Here is a 24,915-nt window from a genome sequence, read left to right on the forward strand (position 1 = left end):
CCCCCCCCCCCCCCTCGGCAGGATCTCACTCTGTCACCCACACTGGAGTGCAGCGGTTCACTGAAGCCTCGACTTCCTGGGCTCAAGTGATTCTCCCATCTCAGCCTCCTGAGTAGTTGGGACTATAGGTGCACCCCACCATGCCTGGCTAATTATTATTTTTGTAAAGATGAGGTTTTGCCACATTGCTTGGGCTGGTCTCGAACTCCTGGACTCAAGTAATCTGCCCTCCTTGGTCTCCCGGAGTGCGGAGATTAAAGGTGTGAGCCACTTTTAAAATCTGGCCTAAACCCTTACTTTCTAGCGTTTGGGTTTTCGGTACTGCCTATAGCGATGCAAGTTAAACTTCTCAGTATAGAATTTTAAGTTTATGTTCTGACCCTTGAATACTTCTCAGTTTTATTTCCTAACATTTTCCCTTAAAAACTCCAAGGTCTAGCCATGCTACATTATTTCTAGTTGCTTGTTCTTTTTCTATCCATCCTTCCCCACTTCAGCCTTTGCATACGCTATTCCCTCTGCCTGGAATGCCCTTCCCCTCTATACCTGTGTAGTAGTACATTCTCATGTTGCTATGAAGAAATACCCAAGACTGGGTAATTTATAAAGAAAAGAGGCTTAATTGACTCACAGTTCCACATGGCTAGGGAGGCCTCAGGAAACTTACAACCATGGCAGAAGGCACCTCTTCACAGGGCGGCAGGAGAGAGAATAATGCCAGCAGGAGAAATGCCAGACACTTAAAAAGCCATCAGATCCTGTGAGACTCACTCATTATCAAGAGAACAGCATGGGGAAACTGCCCCCATGACTCAAATTAACTCCACCTGGTCCCGCCCTTGACATGTGGGGATTACGGAGATTACAATTCAAGGTGAGATTTGGATGGGGACATGGATTCAAACCGTATCTACCTGCCTGCTAAACTCTCTTTTATCAAGACTCATCTCGGCTGCTACCCCATAAGCAGTATTCTCTAGACCTGATAGTCAAAGCAGTGGCTTTGCTGAGCACGTGTGCCCAGGCCTAAGTGCCAGACCTAGAGAGGTTAGCAATGTTCTGCACGGAGCAGGCCAGGCCATCCATAAGTGTTAACCTGTAACCAGCATCTTCTACATCAAGGAAGGGATATATGCCCACGAGTTAAAAGTATGGGTACAAAGTTAATCATAGCAAAGTCAGTTTCAGTCTCTGATACTGCACTTAAGTAATTTCTGGAGAAAAGTTCTGAAGGTAGAGCACTTAAATTTAAGATGGATGTTGTCAGGACTTCTTTACAACAGAAAAAGCAATGGCTTTGGGGTCAGATGATTATGACCAAGAATCTGTGTTCTGGTAAGTCATTTAACTTCTCTTGGCCTCAGTTTGCTCATGTGTAAATGGGCAAATAATACAGATAGGACATGTGAAACCACCCAGCAAAGGGTGGAGCAGTTAGCATGTGTTCAGGAAATCATTCTCTTCCCTGGAGCTGCATAACTTTATCATATAAGGAACTGTTTCCTTTGCAGAGGGATACAGATTCTTTGTAGATATTTTTGAAAAGGTATTTCATTTTCACTTTCAACATAAAGGGAATTTAATCATTATGCTTAAAAAAATGTGAGTTTCGCTTGGGTGACAGGTACACCAAGATCCCAGAAATCACCACTAAAGAACTTAACCATGTAACCAAAAGCCTCCTGTACTCCAGAAACTATTGAAACAAGCATTTTTTTAAAAAAGAGAACACTAATTAAATCTCGTCCCAATTTTTTTTTTTTAAAGTGAGTTTCAATGAGAATGCTCTAGATCTATGTTTTCCAATATGGTAGCCACTAGTCTCATGTGGTTATTAAAAATGAAATGAAAAATTCTGTTCCTGAGGTCTCACAAGCCATATTTCAAGCACTCAGTAGCCACGTGTGGCCAATGGGTACCATATAGATGGTAAAGAATATGAACATTCCCACCATAGCAGGAAGTTCTACTGGACAACACCACTCTTGATAAAGAATAAGCAAATATTTGAACAGCACAAAATAAATACTGAAGAACTCATTATAAATTTTAGGGAGAAAGATGGAACTGTTTTAGTTTGAAATGGCATTGATAAAAATGAAAATTCCTGCCAACTACAAGGCTGAAGACTCCAAACAAATTTACTTTCCTTCTGCTTCAATTATTCAGACTGTTACATACCCAGAGACAAAGAAAAATCAATGTAATAATTGCTTTAATCTGTAGCATAATCCCATTTTTATAAACAAAACAAACCAGATACGTGAATCTAGCAATCATCTAAGTGAGGAGATTACAGGATTTTTAAAATTCTTCCTTAACTTCAGTTTCTAATTTTTTTCTTAAGGATATCATGTATTACTCAGGTAAAACAAAATTAAAGAATCTACATTTTGTCTGGGATGAACAATTCGGAGGCAAGCCCCTTTCAGAAAGTCATTTTAGGGAGGGCCAAGTTCTAGTTTTGGTAAGAAATAGGAGCAGGAAAGGAGGACGAGTTGTAGGAGAAGAATAAAATAACCATGGCAGTCATTAGCAATGTGTTAGTGACACCATAAAAAGCAAAGGGTGACCTGCTGTCATCTGCACTGTCCCTCTGAGCTTCATTCTCTTCTCCTTGAGGGTCATAGTTCCAGCTGTGGACAGGGTAGACAGAGAGCCACCACGACCTGCCAAAACATTTCACAGAGGGCAGTGGCTTCTCTGTTCCTCCTTTCTCTCTTCTGTTTTAGCTGGTCCTAGTTCAGTGGACATGCAAGGGCTACTGCACACGTGGTTCATGCCTGTAATACCAGCACTTTGGGAGGCTGAGGCAGGATAGCTTGAGCCCAGGAGTTTGAGACCAGCCTGGGCAACATGGTGAAGTCCTGTCTCTACAAAAAATACAAAAATTAGCTGGGCGTGGTGGTACATGCCAGTAGTCCCAGCTACTTGGGATACTGAGGTGGGTGGATCACTTGAACCCAGGAGGTTGAGGCTGCAGTGAGCTATGATTGTACCACTGCACTCCAGCCTGGGTGACAGAGTGAAACTCTGACTCAAAAAGAAAAAAAAAAAAAAAAAAAGGGCCAGGGGTGGTGGCTCACGCCTGTAATCCTAACACTTTGGGAGGTGGAAGTGGGCAGACTGCCTGAGCTCAGGAGTTCGAGACCAGCCTGGGCAACATGGTAAAACTCTGTCTCTACTAAAAAAAAATAAAAAAAAAAAAATTAGCTTGAGTGGCTGCGTGCACCTGTAGTCCTAGTTACTTGGGAGGCTGAGGCAGGAGGACTGCTTGAACCCAGGAGGTGGAGGTTGCAGTGAGCAGAGATAGTGCCACTGTACTGCCACCTGGGTGGCAGAGTGGCAAGACTTCTGTCTCCAAAAAAAAAAAAAAAAAAAAAAGGCGTAGGAGTCAAAACCGTATCATATTTTATATTTTGGCTCTAAACTTTACTATCTACACATGGTAACCCTGGGCAGTTATTTACCCTGTCTGAATAACAGCATGCTCATCTTCAAAGTGGACATTTTCTAGTTTCAAGAAGCATCAGATGAGCTACTACAGATAAAAGTGTTGTTAGCTGGAAAGTGAAGCACATGTGTGAGTTCTGATTACCTATCACTACACTTAACACATAAATCTTCCAAAGAGAAGGGAAAATTACCTCAAGGATGTCTCATTTATCTCTTAGCCACTTTCTCTACAAATTACCGTAACATAACAAGATCTTCGAAAATAACAGTAACAGTACTGGCAGCTAACATGTAACTGAGTATTTACTCTGTACCAGTCACCTCACTATAATACACAATTCATGGAATATCTTTTTAGTCTCATTACAGAACCAACCATGCAACTAGCTTCAGAACTTTCGGCCCCCACCCCTCCTCCCACCTCTGGGAAGGGCAGAGGTGCTGGAGATTGGGCCAACCAACAGTCAATGATTTAATCATCATGCCTATGTAATAAAACCTCTATAAAATCCTCTAAACGAAGGGGTTTAGAGAGCTGCTGGGTTAGTGAACATATGCCATCTTTTGTGTCTGGCTTCTTTCACTTAGCATTAATGTTTTAAATGTTCACCCATATGTAACATGTATCAATACTTCATTCACATTCAGCATTGTGGCTGAACAATGTTCCATTTTGATATACAACATTTTGTTTAACCTTTTATCAGCTGATGGCTATTTGGGTGTTTCCGTGTTTTGTCTATTGTAAATAATGTTCTTATAAATATTCATGTATACATTTTTATTTAAATAACTCTATGTTTAACTTTCTGAGAAATTCCAAAACTGTTTTCCAAAGAAGTTCACCATTTACATTCCTATTGGCAATGCATAGGTTGCAATCTTCCCACATCCGCACCAAGATTTTTGTTTTAATTACAACAATCCCAGTGGGTGTGAAGTGCTATTTCATTGAGGTTTTGATTTGTAATTATCGTTGACTAATGATGTTGAGCACCTTTTTACGTGTTTTTCTGGCCATTTGTGAGTGTGTGTGTATGTGTGTATACTTTTTTTAATATACAGAGTCTTGCTTTGTCACCTAGGCTGGAGTGCAGTGGTGTCATTATGGCTCACTGTAGCCTTGATCTCCTGGACTCAAGCGATCCTCCCAGCTTGGCCTCCCAAGTAGCTGGGAATATAGGCGTGCGCTACCATACCTGGGTTATTTTTTATTTATTTTTGTAGACAGGGTCTCCCTGTGTTGCCCAGGCTGGTCTTGAATTCCTGGGCTCAAGTGATCCTCCTGCCTTGGCCTCCTAAAGTGCTAGGATTATAGGTGTGAGCCAGCACACCTGGACTATTGTTGAGTTCTTTACATATTCTGGATATCAGACTCTTATCAGAAAAATGTTCTGTAAATACTTTCTCCTATTCTGTGGGTTGTCTTTTACTTTCTTGATAATATACTTCCACGAACAAGTTTTTAATTTTAAAGTCCAATTTATATTTTTCTTTGGTTTCCTGTGCTTACTTTGTCTCCTTTGACACCTTTACTAAGCATTTATTAAATGAATTAACGTGACTTTTAGCAATATACTGATCCTTTCTGAGCTACAATTTCTTGAGGGTTGGATATATTAAATGAGAAAACACATGTAAAGAACTTAGAGGCAGGGCCTATATAATTTGTCCTAGAAAATAAGCTCTCGGTAAATGTTAGCTGTTATTCTTATTACCTGTAAAATGACAGATAATAAAGCAATGTTTATAAATGCTGTTAACTCTGCAGGTCATAATGACACTTGTGAAGAGGTAAAAGGAGCAGGTGAACTGGAGGATATGTCTGTTTGGAAAGCAGCATGTTACCGACAATGTTCGTCTGAAATTGAGCAGTAATTAGTGTAAGTGAGCTGAAATGGGTTGGAAACAGTTAAAAGCCCTTCTTTTCTGCTCCTTTTATTTACTTCTCCATTTTTGTAACTTCATCCACACTGAAGTGTCGTGACTATTATTACCTGGGCAAATTCACTGTTGAGTACCAGCTGACTTTGTACTGAAAATCACTTTGGGAACTGAAGTAAGTACGGAGAAGAATAAATCTTCAAAACAAAACAAAACAAAACAAAAAAACACCTAAGTAGAGAATGCTTAACAGGTCCACACAATATACCTATTAAGAGTTTTGAGGAACTGACTGAAGTAGAAAAGAATAAAGGAAACTACTCTGGCTTCTTGCTGTGATAAGAGTTCTTGGGTTCCAACCATGGAGTAACTTTTAGTTGAATCACCTTAAAACATGGTTCTACTACTTGATGTCTTAGAACATCTCTCTCCCTACAAGGTTTTTACTGTGTAGGGTTTTCTTCTGATGATCTCTCTCTGACCTAGGGGACATTCTTCTACCAGATTGCAATCTGGTAACAAAATCCTAGCTATCCTCCAAGTTCAATGACAAGTCCCACCACTTCCTTCAAGGTGCTAGTACCTTCTCCTCAGTCCTCCTGGTCAGGTCTCTCTCTTCTGTTTTTTCTTTAATTTTGAGATGCAGTTTCGCTCTTGTTGCCCAGGCTGGAGTGCAATGGCGCAATCTCGGCTCACTGCAATCTCCACCTCCTGGATTCAAGCGATTTTCCTGCCTCAGCCTCCCAAGTAGCTGGGATTATAGGCATGCACAACCACACCTGGCTAATTTTGTACTTTTAGTAGAAACAGGGTTTTGCCATGTTGGTCAGGCTGGTGTCGAACTCCTGTAATCTAATAATCCACCTGCCTCAGCCTCCCAAAGTGTTGGGATTACAGGTGTGAGCCACCACACCCAGCCACCACACCTCTCTTCCTCTTGATGCCCCATGGTACCTGTCACTGTCCAGCCCCATGATGATTAATAATGGATCCGACTTACTTCCTACACCTGGACAATTAACTCCTGAGGGAAAAAGCCTTGCTTTATCTCTATCCCAGAACTGGGCACAGTACCTGAACTTTGGTAAAAGACTAATAACTATTTGTGGAAAGGGAAAAAGCAAAGAATAAGAGAATAAAGCGGGGACGCAATAGCTATACAAGTTAGAATCACCATTACTAGTGAAGACTAACAGATGTATACTTTACAAAGCATCTTCTATTTTGAAAAACTCTTGTTTGTGTAGGCCAAACTCTTCTTTATAAACTTAGAGAATTTAACCTGAAAATAGATATCTAAAGTCAGGTGAAATCAGTTTTGCTGCCAAAGTATTGCAGAATTCAGGAGACTGAGAGATTCACTTATTTCTTTAAAACTTTCAAAGGAATTAAACGTTTCCAGGAAAACTAAGTATGATGAAAGATAAAAAATTCCACCCAATACTAAAATCAGGGACCATTACAACACAGGCCAAAATTTCATAACTGCCCAACCACACTACAAAGCCAAAAGTAAGTTAGTTATTCCAGGTCTTCAGTAAACAAACTTAATCTTAAGAAGGTGAAAACTGTTTCTACTTCAATATATTATTTTTATTTTTGAAAGACATTTATGTAAGGTAGAATGTACTTTGAAAAAAAAGTTATCATCAAATTTATGTAAACAACAATTTGATCATCAAAAAGGTTTTCCTCAAGAGAAATATCCTAGACAATAAAATATATAAATAAATAATTTTAAATGCCACTTAGAATCATCACAGCTGTCAGTACATACAAGGCTGCAGGCACTGGGCACTCCATATACATTCTCTTTTTTACTTTTTATAGCCTTATGAAAACCCTAAGGTGGTTGCTACAAAACTGTAACCCAACTTGACAAGTGAGTATACTGAGGTTTAGTGAAGTACCTGATTAAGAATGCAGTTACCTAGCTGCAGAGCCAAAATGTGGACTCATCCAATTTGTCTAACCCAAGCTTTGTGCTTTTGCCATAATATTAATGCTGACCTCCTTAAATGTTTTAGATGAATACAGATATCTCTCTAAATATAACTATTGAAAAGACTAAGAAAGATCAAAGGAAATTAAGAATTTAACTTTTTTGAGAGTATTTTATCTAGTCCAAATGACCTTTACATTATTATGCTTATGGGAGCTGTCCATTCCACTTCTGGAAGGTCCTTGCATTATTTTCTGTATAACTTTCATCAACGAATACAGACTTCACTTTTCTGGTAGAGTCTGTGGGTGTAACCGGCACATTTTCACACACAGACTCTACCAGAAAACCCATGAAAGTTAACCCAATAAGTAAACAAGCAAATGTGGCACCACAGAATCACAAACGTAATAAAAAGATAGCCCTGCAATATAGGCAAACAAAAATGGTGCCAGTGTAGAACAACGGGTATCTTTCAAAATATAACACCAATTATATAGGAATCTATGTATAAATGCAAAGTATTCTTAATGCCCAAACTATTTAAATTCATTTAATTTAGATGAAACAAAACAAAACCGAAGACTCCAGGTGGAAATACATGGTGCAAATGGTGCAATAATAGGCCAAAGTGGGCGGATCACGAGGTCAGGAGATCAAGGCCATTCTGGCCAACATGGTGAGACTCCATCTTTACTAACAACACACACAAAAAATTAGCTAGGTGTGGTGGCATGCACCTGTTATCCTAGCTACTGGGGAGGCTGAGGCAGAAGAATTGCTTGAATTCGGGAGGCAGAGATTAGAGTGAGCCGAGACTGCACCACTGCACTCCAGCCTGGCAACAAAGAGTGAGACTCCGTCTCAAAGGAAAAAAAAAAAAAAAAAAAAAAAGGCAAAATGCCAAGTAAGAGAGTCAGGGAAGGGGGTCATCAGAAATGACTCTTTAGTGGCAGAGGATCATGCATCTGTAATAAGAGCTCCACAGGCGATCAAATATAGGAAGAAGTATTTGTAAGTATTTGTCTTCTTCTAAGGAAGACAGCATTTTTAAGCCCTAATTTGAGCTGCTGATTTGTATAAAACACTGAAGATGGAAGACACTATTTCTTATCCATTTAGCTGAAAAAGGTCATTATATCACTTTATTTACTCATGAGATGAAGAAAAGATATGAAAAGGATTAAGATAAATAATGAAGTACAGGGGGCTTGCAATATTCTACTCACTTGCACTGTGCATGGTAATACTTTATAAGATTCTGCAGCAGATCCACACCTTTTTTGGTCTTGATTTCATTAACTTTAATGAGATACTGTGAAAATAAAACAGGATTTTATGTTGATTACTTCAGCCATGGGTTCAGGTGGCTGAACATCACCCCTGAATCTGCACAAGTTACCAAGCTTGGTGTCCTTTAGACAGTTTAGAGAATGCTGATTTCGCACAGTCACAAAGTGTACAAAACAAACTGACTAGAGTGTTAGCATTTTATAAATTATTTTATGATTAGTTTATTCAACAAGCAGGAATAAAACACAGCAAAACATTCTAGAACTGTTATTTCCCCTTGGTGCAGTGGATCTCAAACGTACAGTTTATGTGGTCAAAAACCTGAAAGATTGATTGTTTTTTGCAGAAAGTAAGTAGAATAGCATTCTCATCAAAGAATATACCATAGGATACTGAAATTTTAGGAAAAAGAGGTGAATCAGAAAGAATTTTTACTACTCAAAAATGAAAGAATAAAAATAAGAATAACCCACTAATTTATTCAGGTAACTAAACACAGTAGCGTACTTGTACTGTGTACTGGTCAAGATTTTCTATTGACACTGTTTGCTGCTTGCTTACTTGTTTTATTGTGTGAAAAGGTTCATGAGCACACAAACTCAAGGAGCCAATGGGTTATGAAATAGAAAAGAGAGAGAGAGAAAGAGACAGAGAGAGGTGAGAAAGACAGAGAGAGAGAGAAAGAGAAGGAAGGAAGGAAGGAAGGAAGGAAGGAAGGAAGGAAGGAAGGAAGGAAGGGGAAAGGGGAAGGGGAAAGGGGAAAGAGAAGGAGGGAAGAAAGAGAAGGAAGGAAGGAAGGAAGGGGAAAGGGGAAGGGGAAAGGGGGAAGAGAAGGAGGGAAGAAAGAGGAAGGAAGGAAAAGGAAAGGAGAAAAACATCTAGGGGAAGAAAAAAATTTGAGACAATTTTCCACTTTAATATTTTCTAAAAACTGCAGAAGAAACTCTTGCTCAACAGCAGTGTCAGAAAAGGTTGGTTTAGGTCAAGAAGTGCTCAAGTTCAATTGGAATTCAGTTTGAGAACCAATGCTCTAAGTTTAAGGCAGCATGCTTTCTGTTGCATTTTTTCGTGAAATCAACTTTCTTAACGGCAACTTCATTTGAGTTTTCATTCAAACTGGACATATGGTTAAAAAAACATGCTCTAAACATATACCAATAAAAATATTCACCAGTGTTACCTCTCACCAATGTTTTCCTCCCACAACCACTCACAAGCAACATTAAGGTTCTCACCAAAGAATCCTGTTTTGGCTTAAAACAGCCCCATAGGGCCAAGGCTCAAAATATGAGACAACAGTGCAATGGCAGGTTCCCAAAACGCTTGGAGAAAAATGGAGATTAGAATCCTTAAGAAACAGTTTCCTCTCTAGTAATCAAATACAGTCTGCCTTTAAGCATAAAGACTGCTGACTAGCAGGAAAAGATTACAGTTGTTATAATTCTAGGCAAATGATGGAAAAGTCCATTCTTACTTCACACATTTGAAGCTGAAAGAGGCGCCTTTCCTTCTCCATTTCTTCCGCAATCTCGGCTCCTGTTATCTCTGTGCGGATCATCCCATGTTGTTTTGCATGTTCTCTTTTCTCTTTCTCAATTTTTGTACTGTAATTAAAGCCAATGTCATTATTAAAAACAAAACAAAACACTCATGTACAACACCAACAGCAGACCCTAATGCAAACTATGGATTGGGATGACGATGTGTCTATGTAGGTTCATCAGCTGTATCAACTGTACCACTCTGGTGGGGGTCAGTGATAATGGGGGAGGCTGTGCATGTGTCAGGGGAGGGAGCATATGGGAACTCTCTGTATCTTCTGCTCAAGAAGGAAGTCTACTAAAAACAAACCACACTCATGTCTTTCTGTTAACAAAAGCCACTGATTATTACTTTCCAAAGTTAAGAGGCAAGAATTCTTAAGTTGGTAGAATCAATCAGAGGTAAAAGCCTACATTCAAAGAGAACACACACACTGTATGGATTTTCACATGGGAAACCCCTTACATTTTTCCTTTGATCTTACACATGACAGATTCATATACATTCTCTTACATTTTGGTAGGCACAAAGAAATGTTGATAGTCTGCCTACTATTGGGTAAAGCACTTTATAATAAAAAAGAATCAGAAAGTTGGAGGCATGAGGCTTTCCTTGAATATCGATAGCTTGCAAGACTTCAATTATTTCAAATAATTAAAGTATATAATGGGTCTTTGTGGGTATGCACAAAATTTAGTCAAAGGTAATTTCCAATATTCCTCTAAACTTGAGCTATTTCCATATTCCAAGAACACATTTTAATCAGTCAACCACTTGTCACTGGGCTGTACAAAATTCAGAAGAAATCCCAATATATAATTTGGAATCCTATGAAAATGTTCTTCTGTGTGTGGGGAGGTGGCCAGGGGCAACCAGGTGATAAAGAAAAAAGGCCCACATTAAACCTATAGTAGCTGATGCTAGTGCTCTGCTCTGATAGATGATAATCTGGTAATAATACCAATGATTATAGCCTGCTTTCCAAAAATCCATTAACCTGAAAATGGACTTCTAATTTCAGAAACAACCAGTAATTTCTAGTTGTGAATGCAAAGACTAACTGATTTGACCTTCAACTCTTAAGTTGTGGTGGTAGGGGAAACCAACCCTGAAGAAAGTCAACATCCTTACCTATACACAGACACAGTGGAAAATCCACCAATCAACCCAATGGAAAATCTACTTATAAACCCAGTTGGGATTGACTCTAATACCCTAATGCTATTATATTTAAGAAACTCTTTAATCATGCCACCGTGGCAGTCAAAGAGGAATAACAGGGATTTTAACAGAAAGAGAATAAATCTCAGCTCTTTCTCCACTGATGTGGGTAGGAAGAGAAGAAATATGGAGGGACAGGCATAATTTAATAATAAGCCTTTCAATTTACCATGGTGACTTAAACATACATGTCTTTTATTTCTTCTTCCTCCAGTGATGCCACTAAAATGAGAGTAAAGGCATAAGAACAGATAATCTCCCAAAGACAAGAGAATTGAAGACAAAAAAGGATGACAGAATTCAATATTTGGAAGAGCAAGGCTGAAGAGAGAAGGAGAACACCTCAAACTATAGGGTTCTCTGTCTCCCTCACTTACATAGCTTCCAAAATGCCACCATATGTGATTACTAACAGGAGCCTGAAAGAACTGCAAGGCTCTGAGACAAACCTCAGACACTGACATCTGGAAAACCCCTATAAAAGAGCTGCCTTCACATCCTACAACTCGAAACCTAAAAAGAAGGCTTTCTGCTTTCTTGCAGAAAGCAGATCTCTAATGATGCATATGAGCTTTTAGTCTTTGGGTACCTTGCTCTGAAATATGAATGCACCCAAAGATTATAAGTCTCCAAAATGAAAGTGAGGGTGAGCAAAGTATTAATAACAAAAGGGGGAGGGTTGGGAAGGAAACAGAGGCAATAAGGGAGCAGATAAAAGAAAAATGTCATTAAATCTTCAGCTAAAATATTGCATCTACGAAACAAGAAACAGAAACTACAAAAAGGCAAAAGAAAAAAAAAAACAAAAACCCAATTGAGCAAAAGAGCTGTTAGAAATTTAAAATGACAGCCAAAATAAAAAAGCTAACAGAAACAGTGGGGAAAAAACACTGAAAAAATAACCTAAAATATACTACGAATAGAACAGAAAACAGAGGAAAATTGTAAGAACGGTCTAGGAAGTCAAATATTATATAATGAAAATTCCAGAAAGAGAAAAAAAAAGAAAAAACAGGAGGAATTACAAGAAGTTTCCAGGAGTAATGAACTAAAACTTGTAAACAAAAATTGCAAACAATGCACATACCATGGCACTTGAAGACTCTTCATAAAACCTTTTATAGAGACAAGACCTTATATTCTCTAACCGAAAATAAATGAAACAAACAACAACCACATATCACATACAAATAAACAGGAATCAGAAAGACATCAGATTTTTTTTTTTAGCAACACTGGAAAATAGAGAACAATGGAAAAATGCCTTCAACATTTTGATATAAAATTATTATTATTATTTTTGAGACAAAGTCTCACTCTGTTGCCCAGGCTGGAGTGCAGTGGTCTGATCTCTGCTCACTACAACCTCCACCTCCTGGTTCAATGATTCTCCTGCCTCAGTCTCCTGAGTAGCTGGGACTACAGGTACCTGCCACCACGCCCAGCTAATTTTTGTATTTTTTAGTAGAGACAAGGTTTTGCCACATTGGCCAGGCTAGTCTCAAACTTTCAACCTCAAGCGATTTGCCCACCTTGGTTTCCCAAAGTGCTGGGACCACAGGCGTGAGCCACCGTGCCTGAAAATTATTATAAAATCAGTGTTATATATTTGGCCAAACTCTCACTTTTTGCGGTGGCAGAATGAAAATAATTTTGGAAATACAAAACCTCAAATCTTTGCCTCCTTGACAGCTGTTCTCTGAAAACTACTGGAGGTAATGGGCCACCAAAATATGGAACTATACTAGTCAAGAGGAAGTAGATTTAAAACTGAAGAGTCAAACGCGATCCCAGGATGGCAGCTGTAACAGCTTATCTAAAGAGCTCTGGAAAGGGATGTCTCCAGGAAAGAAAAAAAGAAACGGGCACAATTTGATACTAATAGATATATAATCATTATAATAAAATAAGTAATGTACTTTATAAACAAATATTGACAGGTGTCTGACATCTGCTGGAACAGATAAAAATTCACAGAAAATTCACATAGAACTAAGCAAATGAAGAAAGAAGGCAATTATGTCATTAACAAAACGCAAACAACTGTACTCTAAGAACAGAAATGTAATCCTATTCTGACATACAGATTAGCAATGAATGCTTATAATACCTATAAAAATGTAAACACTGAAACTAGTTTAATAAAAAATTGTTCTATTAACCCTAATGGATGAACAGGGTGCAAAAGTGATGGGGTGTCTGTGCAAGGGAATGTAATCCTCGTCTACCAGAACAATACATCACAGCTAAAGCTAGAAAGAGCAAGAGAATACTGAGGAAGGTGTAGAAAGTCAGGAAGCAGGTAAAAGAGTTGGAAAAAGGGAAGGGACTAACAGGATCAAGAGGGGCAGGCAGAGGGCCTCTGTGTTTCCATTAGAAGCACATTTGTTGTCTATTTAATATTTTCCCTGTCATGATTTGTAAAGAACCCTGTACCATTAGGTATGACATAAAATCACTGAGTTTAGATTGTGGAGGACAATACAGGTAAGTGAGAATTTGCTACAAAGGGTACCTGGTCCATCCTAGAACGCTCTGTTCTATGATAAACTTTAACAATGTTGAAGCCACTGTTATTTGGGGTTTCCATTATATGCTGTCAGAGTAAGTCTTAACTAGTAAAAGCACTATCTGATGTTTTAGTTTATGTACATTTATCATTTTGACCAAATGAAATTTGATTCTTACAAAACTCAGTAGAAACTATTTATTGTGTGACTTCCCTATGCTAAATACTGTGACAACTGTTTCAACACACTACCTTATCTTGTCCTCACAACAACCCTGAGAAGTAGGTAATTTTTTATATTATTATACAAGTAAGGATCATCAAAATTAAGTATTTTGGCTCAAGGTCACAAAACTGATAATGATTTCTCAGTCTGTGATCTAAATCATTGCAAACTTCACTGCGTCCAGAGTTCTAAATGGAAGACCACAGAAAACGTCCAGCCTTCTCCATTACCAAAACTAATAAATGAACTTTTTTGTGTGGAGTCATTTTGTTTTCTGTAACTTATAACCGCATGAGTCCCAGTACATCAAAGAGACAAATGCTTGTTTTCTTTCTTTCCTGCACCACTATACTATACTTCAGTGACAAAGAAGTCTATCTTAGGAAAATTGTTGACAGGGATTTACTGAGCAAACAAATAAAACCTGCCTTCATAAGGTCTTAAATTTGGGACCCACTCAACTTGCTATTCCTGTTACACATTTCCAGGTCTGAATAATTCTTTTATTTCTTCAATGAAATAGTACATATACTATGAGTCATTAGGCACTGGTAGATTAACACCATATGTAAGAATAAAGTGGTCGTGGTCTTCACCAAATTTAGATTGTAGAGGACAATACAGAAAAATGAACAGCCAGGCCGGGCACAGTGGCTCACGTCTGTAATCTCAGCACTCTGGCCGAGGTGGGTGGATCACCTGAGGCCAGGAGTTCAAGACCAGCCTGGCCAACATGGTGAAACCCTGTCTCTACTAAAAATACAAAAAATTAGCTGGGTGTTCATGGCGGGTGCCTGTAATCCCACACTTACTTGGGAGGCTGAGGCAGAAGAATCGTTTGAACCCAGGAGGCAGAGGCTGCAGTGAGCTGAGATCACGCCACTGAACTCCACCCTGGGCAACAAAAGTGAAACTCCGCCTCAAAAAAAAAAAAAAGAAAAGAAAAATTAAAAAAAAAAAAGAAAAGCCAGACAAGTTCATACGTTGAGTGAGAAGTACAAGGAAGAGCACCTGTACCATCTCAGAATGCTTCATATTTTAAGTCATTTATAACACTAAGTACCAGATACTTGTAGGTCTTTAGCCAACAGAGATTTTAAACAATAGAAATACAGTTGTACTACCTAATATTGGTAGTACTTTAGTTGACAAAGCACGTATTACATCATGTTTTGTTGTTCCTATGTCCTACAAAGAAGACATATTCTACAAGTAAAGCACAAGGGTTTTTTCTTCCCTCTTTAGCCTCCTACTTTCTAAGTACTTAATCCTATTCGATTCCAAGTTTAAGCACCACTGCCTCTGGGCAGGGGCAGTACTTAGCTTACAATTTGAGTACTCATGACCCACTTTTCATACAGAAAGATTCACAGCCCACAGCATTCATTTATCAGTTGACCATTTTAATAACCTTTTTGTTCTCTGCTGCATTTAGAACTGTCAATGTACGGATATATTCCTAAAACAGCAAGTCCCTAACAATGCACTTTTTACATAATTACAAAAGTAGTTTGGGAAAAACATATTTAATCCTGAATTTGCTTTTCTTTTGCTTGTTTTTATCCTGTTGCTATTGCTGCCTACAGAAATGTTTTATTCTCTTATGTTTCTAGTTGTCCAAGACTTTTACTAAAAGCTTTAAAAATACATATCTCCTCCCACCCCACCCTCCTGCTTGGTGTTACAAATGTCTCAGAGTAATAATAGTAATAATAATAAAGGAACGTGGTACAATTACACACAGTATCAAGATGGTCCGAGCACCTTGCAAAGTGCTTAGTGCCCTAATCCCTAACAAGAACTCCACGAGGTTGGTGGTCTGACCTCAGTGCCCATGCTATGCTAGGCTCTGTGGTCAGACAGACCTGGAGTGAATGCCAGATGGACACGTAACTAGCTTTCTAGCCTTTCACGAGCCCCTTAGCCTCTTTAGGCTTCAGTTTCCCTGATGTATATAAACAGAGAGTAAAGTTGTACAGATAGTTTCCTGTGAAGAGGTCATACATGCAAAAAACACTTAGTGCAGGTCCTGGCAGGCACCAAGATGTCACAGTATTAGCTGTTACTTTTATTATTTCCCAATTGTTATACTATACAGAAACATAAATGGTCCATAATTACATGCTATCTATAATGAGAGCCATAGGCCTATAACTTGATAGTATCAGCAGCCGTAAATGCCAAAACAACTGATAGTAAAAGTACCTCTCCCTTCAGACAAATAGCACAGGAGATGCAACCACTTTAGGTCAGTGTACCCAACCTCTTAGCCCTAATAAGGATATACTAGAGGATATACTAAACAAGTTTTATTGAGAAGTTATTAGTTAAGAGGTCTGTCCTTTCTCCAGTTTTGTTTTTTTTGTTCAAAATTCACAACAATATTAAAAAACAAAAACTAAACAAAAAACCACTTACAACTTTGTCTCATAATCTTTCCAGGCTTTGTCAAATGGCTTCTTGAGATCCTTAGAAAAGAGAAAATGAAATTAAAATTGCATCGACTTTGACTGAAAATGAATAAATAGTTTTGAAATAACATCTTAGCAAGAATTGCTTCCTTTATAGGACACTGGGAGCTTCACTTTCATGCACATTACACTATTTTTTTTTTTTGACAGGGTCTCACTCTGTTGCCTAGAATGGAGTGCGGTGGCGCAATCACAGCTCAATGCAGCCTTGAACTCCCAGGCTCAATCGATCTTCCCACCTCAGCTTCCTGAGTAGCTAGAACTACAGGCACTCAATACCATCCCTGGCTAATTTCTGTACTTTTTTTTTGTAGAGATGGGGGTTTCATTATGTTGCCCAGGCTGGTCTTGAACTCCTGGGCTCAAGCGATCTGCCCGCCATGGTCTCCCAAAGTGCTTGGATTATAGGCATGACCACTGTGCCTGGCCAACATCACACCATGTATTATACACACAAGAAGCATGAGAGAGGAAAGAAGGGTGAGCGCCCTGGTCATGCTGATGAAGCAGGAGCCTGAGGTTCAGAGAGGCTGGGTCCCCAGTGGTCACACTGTGGGAACCAAGACTCGGGCTTAACTTCTCTCTCCCACCCATGGAGAACCTTCCCAATCTTCTTGAAAGTGCCTAATCTCATTCCTCTGTCAATACCATTATGTGAAGTGGCACATTTTTTTCCAATGATCATTTTCCAAGAGCATTTTTAATGCTGAAAATGTTCAAAGACTCTTTCAAATACAAGTACTACTATGATCTTAAAAGAGGAAAAAAAAATCAATCCTTTCAAGTTAAAGTGAAAATCAAATTTCTGAACACTTACTCCTTTGACTCCCTTTAGGTCTCCTTTTAACAAGGAATCCAAGGTGAAGATCACATTGTGGCTCAGCCCCTGGAGCTGAAAAAGCAAAGGGAAGATGGGAGATGGTTAAAAAATAAAGTCCACATGAACAATAAAACCAGCTACTATTGACTGAGCATTTTCCACACACCAGTCTCTGTTGAAGGGCTTTCCATGCATTATTTCATTGAACCTGCACGACACCTCTGTAGGTTAGGTGACGTAATTATCACCACTTGGCAGGTGAAGGAACAGAGATGGAGTCATTTGTGTAGAACCATAAAGCATGTGAGTGAGGGGCTAAGATTTGAATTTAGGCAGTGTAGGCTGGGCATGGTGGCTCATGCCTGTAACCCCAGCACTTTGGGAAGCTGAGGCAGGCGGATCACTCGAGGTAAGAAGTTCAAGATCAGCCTGGCCAACATGGGGAGACACTGTCTCTGCTAAAAACATGAAAATTAGCCAGGTGTGGTGGTGTGCAACTGTAGTTCCAGCTACTTGGGAGGCTGAGGCACGAGAATCATTTAAACTTGGGAGGCGGAGGTTGCAGTGAACCGAGATCACGCCACTGCATTCCAGCCTGAGTGAGAGAGACTGTCTCAAAAAAAAAAAAAAAAAAAAAAAAAAAGGAATTTAGGCGGTGTAGCTCCAGAGCTTGCTTAAACACTATGTTACAGTACACGTATATGTGTACAAATAATTCCTCAAATCACTGTAGCACTTCCATTAACACCTCTGCCAAAATTGTAGCTCTTACGGTGAATTTTCTTCAACTGCTTCTGTCAGAGTAAGGAGGGGCTTTTTCCATTTCCTTTTCACATTTTTTTATACCATGTATCATTATCTGAAATTGCTGTGTTTGGGGTTTTTTTGCTCAGACTTATCTTTTAATTTTTAGTTTTTATGGATATATAATAGTTGTATTTATGAAGTACATGAGAAATTTGATACAAGGGTACAATGTATAATGATCGAATCAGGGTAATCGGGGTTTCCATCACCTCAAGCACTGATCATTTCTTTGTGCTAGAACATTTCAATTCCACTCTAGTTATTTTGAAATATATAATAAAAATCATTAACTACAGTCACGCTGCTGTGCTACCTAACACTAGATTGTGTTACTTCTATCTAACTGTATTTTTGTACCTAATAACCAATCCCTCTTTATTCCTTCCACCCTACTATCCTTCCCAGCCTCTGGCAACCATCATTCTATTCTCTATCTCTGTGAGATCAATTTTCTTTTTTAGCTCCCACATGAGACAGAACATGCAATAATTGTCTTTCTGTACTTGGCTTATTTCACCTAACATAATGTTGGATCCATTTTGTGGCAAGTGGCATGATTTTGTTCTTTTTTTTTTATGGCTGAATATTCCATTGTGTGTATATCCTGTATTTTCTTTATCTACTCAACTGTTGATGGACACTTAGGTTGATTCTGCATCTTGGCTACTGTGAATGGTGCTCTGATGAACATGGGAGTACGAGTTACCTTGTTGATACAGTGATTTCTTTTCTTTTGGGTATATACCCAGCAGTGGGATTCCTGGATCTTATGGTAGTTCTCTTTTTAGTTTTCTGAGGAGACTCTATACCATTTTCCATAGTGGTTGTACTAATTTACATTACCACCAACAGCATATGAGGGTTCCCCTTTCTCTGCATCCTTGCTAGCATCCATTACTGTTCTTTTTATAAAAACTATTTTAACTGGCATGAGATGATATTTCACTGAAGTTTTGACTCGCATTCCTCTGATGGTTAGTGATGTTGAGCATTTTTTAATAAACCTTTGGGCCATTTGTAGGTCTTCTTTTTTTTTTTTTTTTTTTTTTGAGACGGAGTCTCGCTCTGTCGCCCAGGCTGGAGTGCAGTGGCCGGATCTCAGCTCACTGCAAGCTCCGCCTCCCGGGTTCACGCCATTCTCCTGCCTCAGCCTCCCGAGTAGCTGGGACTACAGGCGCCTGCCACCTCGCCCGGCTAGTTTTTTGTATTTTTTTTAGTAGAGACGGGGTTTCACCGTGTTAGCCAGGATGGTCTCGATCTCCTGACCTCGTGATCCACCCGTCTCGGCCTCCCAAAGTGCTGGGATTACAGGCTTGAGCCACCGCGCCCGGCCAGGTCTTCTTTTGAGAAACATCTTTTCAGATCTTTTGACCATTTTAAAACTGGATTTTTTTCCTATGAGTTGAGATCGTTATATATTCTGGCTATTAATCCCTTGTCAGATGGGTAATTTGCAAATATTTTCTCCTATTCTGTGGGTTGTCTCTTTACTTGGTTGATTGTTTCCTTTGTGGTGCAGAAGCTTTTTAACTTCATATGATCCCATTTCTGTTTGCTCATTTTTACTTTGGTTGTTTGTGCTTTTGAGGTCTTTCTCAAGACATCTTTGCTGAGAGCAATGTGCTGGAGAGTTTCCCCCAAAGTTTTCTTCTGGTAGGTTCACAGTTTCAGGTCTTAGATTTAAGTCTTTAATCCATTTGGATTTGATTTTTGTATATGGTGACAGCGTCTAGTTTTATTCTTCTACATATGGATATCCAATTTTCCCAGCATCATTTATTGAAGAGGATATTCTTTCCCCAATGTATGTTCTTGGTGCCTTTGTCAAAAATAAGATGACTGTGAGTATGTGAATTTATCTCTATTTGGTTCCACTGATTTATGCATTTATTTTTAGTTTTAGTTTTTGAGACAGAGTATCACTCTGCCGCCCAGGCTGGAGTGCAGTGGCATGATCTCTGCTCACTGCAATCTCCGCCTCTTAGGTTCAAGCGATTCTCCTGCCTCAGTCTCCTGAGTAGCTGGGATCACAGGCATGCACCACTACATCTGGCCAATTTTTGTATTTTTAGTAGAGACAGGGTTTCACCATATTAGTCATGCTGGTCTCAAACTCCTGACCTTGTGATCCACCTGCCTCGGCCTCCCAAGTGCTGGGATTACAGGCGTGAGCCACCGTGCCTGGCCTATGCATCTGTTTTTATGCCAGCATCATGCTGGTTTGATTATTATAGCTTAGAAGTATAATTTGAGGTTAGGCAACGAGATGCCTCCAGCTTGTGTATTCTGTCTCCCTCACTAGTACAAAACCTCGATGAGGACAGTGACCTTGACCTTTCTGTTCATAGCTATATCCTTAATGCCTAGATTCCATTAAAAAGATAAAAAGATAAGATATTTAGGAAGTGCAATCTATAGCCGGGAAATATATATATATATATATATTTATTTTGTTGTTGTTGTTTGTTTGTTTCACTGCTCTGCGGCAGTGGCCTGAGTCTCCTTGATTTTAAGATGCTACAAAGAGGAATCTACAAAGGAGAAGGAGATGGAGATGGAGATGCTACCCAGCTGCAAAGAAGAATGGCAGGGGGGAACCAAGGAAGGCAGAGTCAGGTGTGAAAGGAGTAACCAAAACAAAGACTGAGAAGAGTTTTTAACTACTTGTCTTCAAGGAGACCCCAAGTAATCCTGATAAAATCAAGTTTTAGTAGCGTGGAACCCAAGACTGCAGAGACCTGCAGGACCAGATTATAGATGGAAAGGTTTGTGGGTCCCCTCACTCAAGAAATAATTTTACTCACACATAAGTGTATTCAATTGTCAGTCTGTCCATCCATCCATCCATCCATCATTAATAAGATACCTACTCTGTGCCACATACTACACTAAAAGCTTGATAGGCAAAGATGAATAAACACTGTTCCTACCCGTAGAGAGTTCATATTCTAGGAACAGAGACAGTCACTACACAGCCAACGCTACTACATTATGCTATTATGTGTTAGTGGCAGAGGGACAGAGTGGTGTGAGAAGGACCAACGCTGACTTGGAAGGGCTTTGTGCATGACTCTCTTAACCACATCTGTAAAGCAGAATATTATAACCTATTGCAAGCAGCTGTTGTGAGGATGGAATTAGTTAATATGTGAGGATGGAATGAGTTAACATGTGTGCAAGCTTACTCCCTGATACCTAGAAGTGTTGAATACATGTTTATTTTTTAAATGCTATGGGATGCTAAAATACAAATAAGAAAATGAGGGAGCAGAGAGGGGCGGGGAACAGGAAGGCTTTCCCCTTTTGCGCTGAACTTCTCCCTAACCCTTTCCTCCTGTTTTCATCTTAGGCTTCCTAAAATTCTCAGTCATTCTACCTCTTTACTCTCCCTGAGCACCAACTAATTTTACAAACCAGAAAGTTTCCCAATGTGTGTCCCCAGAGGGCTTCTCTGGTGACACACATCTAAGAAACAATCACTTCTTTCCTATTTCAAAGACAAAGGGATTTCTACCAAGACAATTCTGTCTGTGATTTTGCCAACAATCATACAGCAACAGCCTGGCTGGCAAGCCAGAGAGCTATAGTCTGAGAGTCTACATTCTGTGAGACTCTAAGACACTGGTTCTTGGGGAGTGGGGCAAAAAATAAAAAATCTTAGCTGTTATAACTGTCTGTGGCCCTCCAAATGGCCACAGTATATAACTGATATCAACTATGTCTATTACCTGTATTAAAATTTCATGGGGGGAACGATGGGGGACCACGTCTAAAAAGGCTCTTGAGAAAAGGAGGAAGGCTTTGGATCATAATGAGGGAAAAAAAAGGTTGAGCAACACTAACTGGGTCTGAGACTGAAAAAATGAAGATTAATAGGACTCACCCTCTGTTTTATATTGATAGCTGAAATAATGTGCTCTGAGTCCCTCAATTTCATTCTTGGAGTACAATTCCCTAGCATCCCCCTATCCTATGGGCCTTAGAAGTTTGGATGGATGGCAGGTAAGTAAGGTTGGGGGGCCTGACCCGCCCTTCACTAGTCAAGCTATTGCCTACCTTTCCTCTGTTCACGGAGATCCTTACCTTATTTTTCTTCAAAGCACTTACCATCCCTACCCATTTGTATATATGGTTGTTTCCCTATTTGTTGCTGTCTCCCCAGTTTGGTTGCCAGCTTGAGAGAGGGGTCTATATGCTCACTGCTATATTCCCAGAAATTAGAACACTGCCTAGCACAGAGCGGGTGCTCAAAAAATACTTGCAGAAGAAATGAAATACAGAATCATTTGTGTACAAGGTTCCTCTTTACAGGGCTATCTATACTGATGGAAAGTTACGTGCCTATCAACAGGGCACTGGCTAAATAAATTACAGAGCTTCTAAACAACAGCCAAAAAAATGAGAAAGTTCTTTATGCTTCACTTTGAAAATACCTCCAAGATAAATATTTATGTGATAAAAGCAAGGTATAAAACATTACTTACGGTATGCAATAATTTGCGTAACAAGGAGGAAAGAAGGCCAGGCACGGTGGCTCACGCGTCTAATCCCAGCACTTTGAGAGGCCAAGGCAGGCGAATCACTTGAGGTCAGGAGTTTGCGACCAGCCTGGCCAACATGCTGAAACCCTGTCTCTACTAAAAACACAAAAATTAGCCAGTCATGGTGGCACACATCTATAATCTCAGCTACTCGGGAGGCTGAGACAGGAGAATTGCCTGAACCTGGGAGGTGGAGGTTACAGTGAGCCGAGATTGCACCACTGCACTCCAGCCTGGGCGACAGAGCAAGATGCCATCTCAAAAAAAAAGGGGGGGGAAGTCTATGCTTTAATTATTTCTGAAATAATACGCAGAAATCTGTTGATACCAATTTCCTCCAGGGTTAGAAGCTGGGCAAAGAAATAAGGTGGGAGAGGAGATTTTTGCATTTAAAAAAAAATTATAATATGTAACATATTGTTTATGTAAAAACTCAAAAATTTAAAACAAAATATGAAAAGACAGTGATTATAAATAACCCCTTTTCAACTCTGTTCTAAATTATGGTTTGCATCAATGCCTCAAATCCTTTGTGAAATGAAGCAGAAAATTAAAAAAAAATACATTAATGTTATTAGTACTTTGATCTGAAGGCTGTATTATAAAACAACAATTAAAGAATTATGAAACTCTGTGGTTAGCACTGAATGTGAGAGTTGTTCCAGATAAAAAGTGCCTCAAACTATGTACTGACCACACACTAAACACACACAGTAACTTCTTTTTTTCAAAAAGTAGATATGGGGGGGGTCTTCTCTTATTGGTAAGGCTGGTTTCCAACTCCTGGCCTCATGTGATCTGCCCGCCTCTGCCTCCCAGAGTGCTGGGATTACAGGCATAAGCAACCATGCTCCGCCACACATAGTAACTTTTTAATGCCATCATTGTGGTTAGGCATGAGGGGAAGATAGAAAACCCCAAGAATTAAGAATTTCTCCGTGGTCATCTACACACATTCTTGAGGGCTGATAAGAAATCACGAACGCAAAACATGTATTATGAATTCAGAATGTTTCCAGGGACTAGTCAATGAAAAGGCAAAAAAAAAAAATAAAATTAAAATTTACAGTCTTTCCAACTTACTTCCCAGGAAAAGGTAGGTTAATTAAAAAAAAAACTAGCACCGAAAAGTTTAAGTGACAAGTGAATAGTAATTACCTGTGTCATTATAAAGACACAAAGAAAGGTTTAAGAGAAAGTAAACCAATCTCAAGAGGAGGAAATTTTAGGAAATATTCATTGGGGGGAGCAAAAAAAAAAAAAATCCTTTCTTGGAGATCTCAAAGAAGGGAAAACCTATTTCTCAGTTATTTTAGGTGATTATTGTGCCACAGAGATGGAGTATATGACTTTGCAGTCATGGGATTCTATAAATTTCCTGTGTTTTCATTTTTATAGTTCTTTCAGGAATCCTTTATATTAGCAATCCCCAACCTTTTTGGCACCAGAGACTGGTTTCGTGGAAGACAGTTTTTCTACAGATGGTAGGGGGTGGGGGAGTTGGTTTCAGGATGAAACTCTTACACCTCAGATCAGCAGGCATTAGTTAGATTCTCATAAGAATGTGTAACCTAGGTCCCTCACATTCACAGTTCACAACAGGGTTCGGGCTACTTTGAGAATCTAATGTCACCACTGATTGGACAGGAGGTGGAGCTCAGGAGGTAATGCTTGCTCACCCACCACTCACCTTCTGCTATGTGGCAAGGCTGCTAACAGGCCACGGCCCAGGGGTTGGGGGCCCCTCATTTATATGACCTGAGCAAGAGTTTTGCAAACTGATGTGTAGCAGTCATCTCCAAGGCACTTAACAATACAGCCAATATAATACAATAACAATATCAGTAAACTTCCTGTATCACCTTCATTATCTTTAATAAATTTTTAAAAACCCTTTCAAATCCATTATATAATTATTTCCCATTGATTTTACTAAAATTCTATTGATTACTCTATCTCCATTTACTCAACTTCCAAATCATTTCCTTTCCTTTATTGATAACGCTGAATTAACACAAGTTCTTTACATGATTCAAGTCTACAAGAAGTTGAAGCGTATGTTTTTGAAAATGCATTTTTTTTTCATTTTATTAAGCAAACAACACATTTAAAATCATTTCAGGACCAGGAATGGTGGCTCATGCCTGTAATCTAAGCACTTTGGGGGGCCAAGGTGTGAGAATTGCTTGAGTCCAGGAGTTTG

At 39.3% G+C, this 24,915-nt stretch overlaps 1 protein-coding gene across 5 annotated transcripts in view; it reads right to left on the reverse strand.

Moving 5' to 3' along the window:
- Nucleotides 1-24,915, reverse strand: part of ASAP1 (ArfGAP with SH3 domain, ankyrin repeat and PH domain 1) — a 399,692-nt gene that overhangs the window by 127,013 nt on the left and 247,764 nt on the right. For all 5 annotated transcript variants that reach the window (XM_025393739.1, XM_025393735.1, XM_025393737.1 and 2 more), the window contains 4 exons: nt 17,362-17,436; nt 16,492-16,541; nt 10,050-10,179; nt 8,512-8,597 (listed from right to left, as the gene is read on the reverse strand). In XM_025393739.1, the coding sequence (XP_025249524.1) occupies nt 8,512-8,597; nt 10,050-10,179; nt 16,492-16,541; nt 17,362-17,436 (341 nt within the window). The remainder of the gene's footprint in view (nt 1-8,511; nt 8,598-10,049; nt 10,180-16,491; nt 16,542-17,361; nt 17,437-24,915) is intronic.

This window comes from Theropithecus gelada, chromosome 8, assembly GCF_003255815.1.
Source record: "Theropithecus gelada isolate Dixy chromosome 8, Tgel_1.0, whole genome shotgun sequence".
NCBI lineage: Eukaryota > Metazoa > Chordata > Mammalia > Primates > Cercopithecidae > Theropithecus > Theropithecus gelada.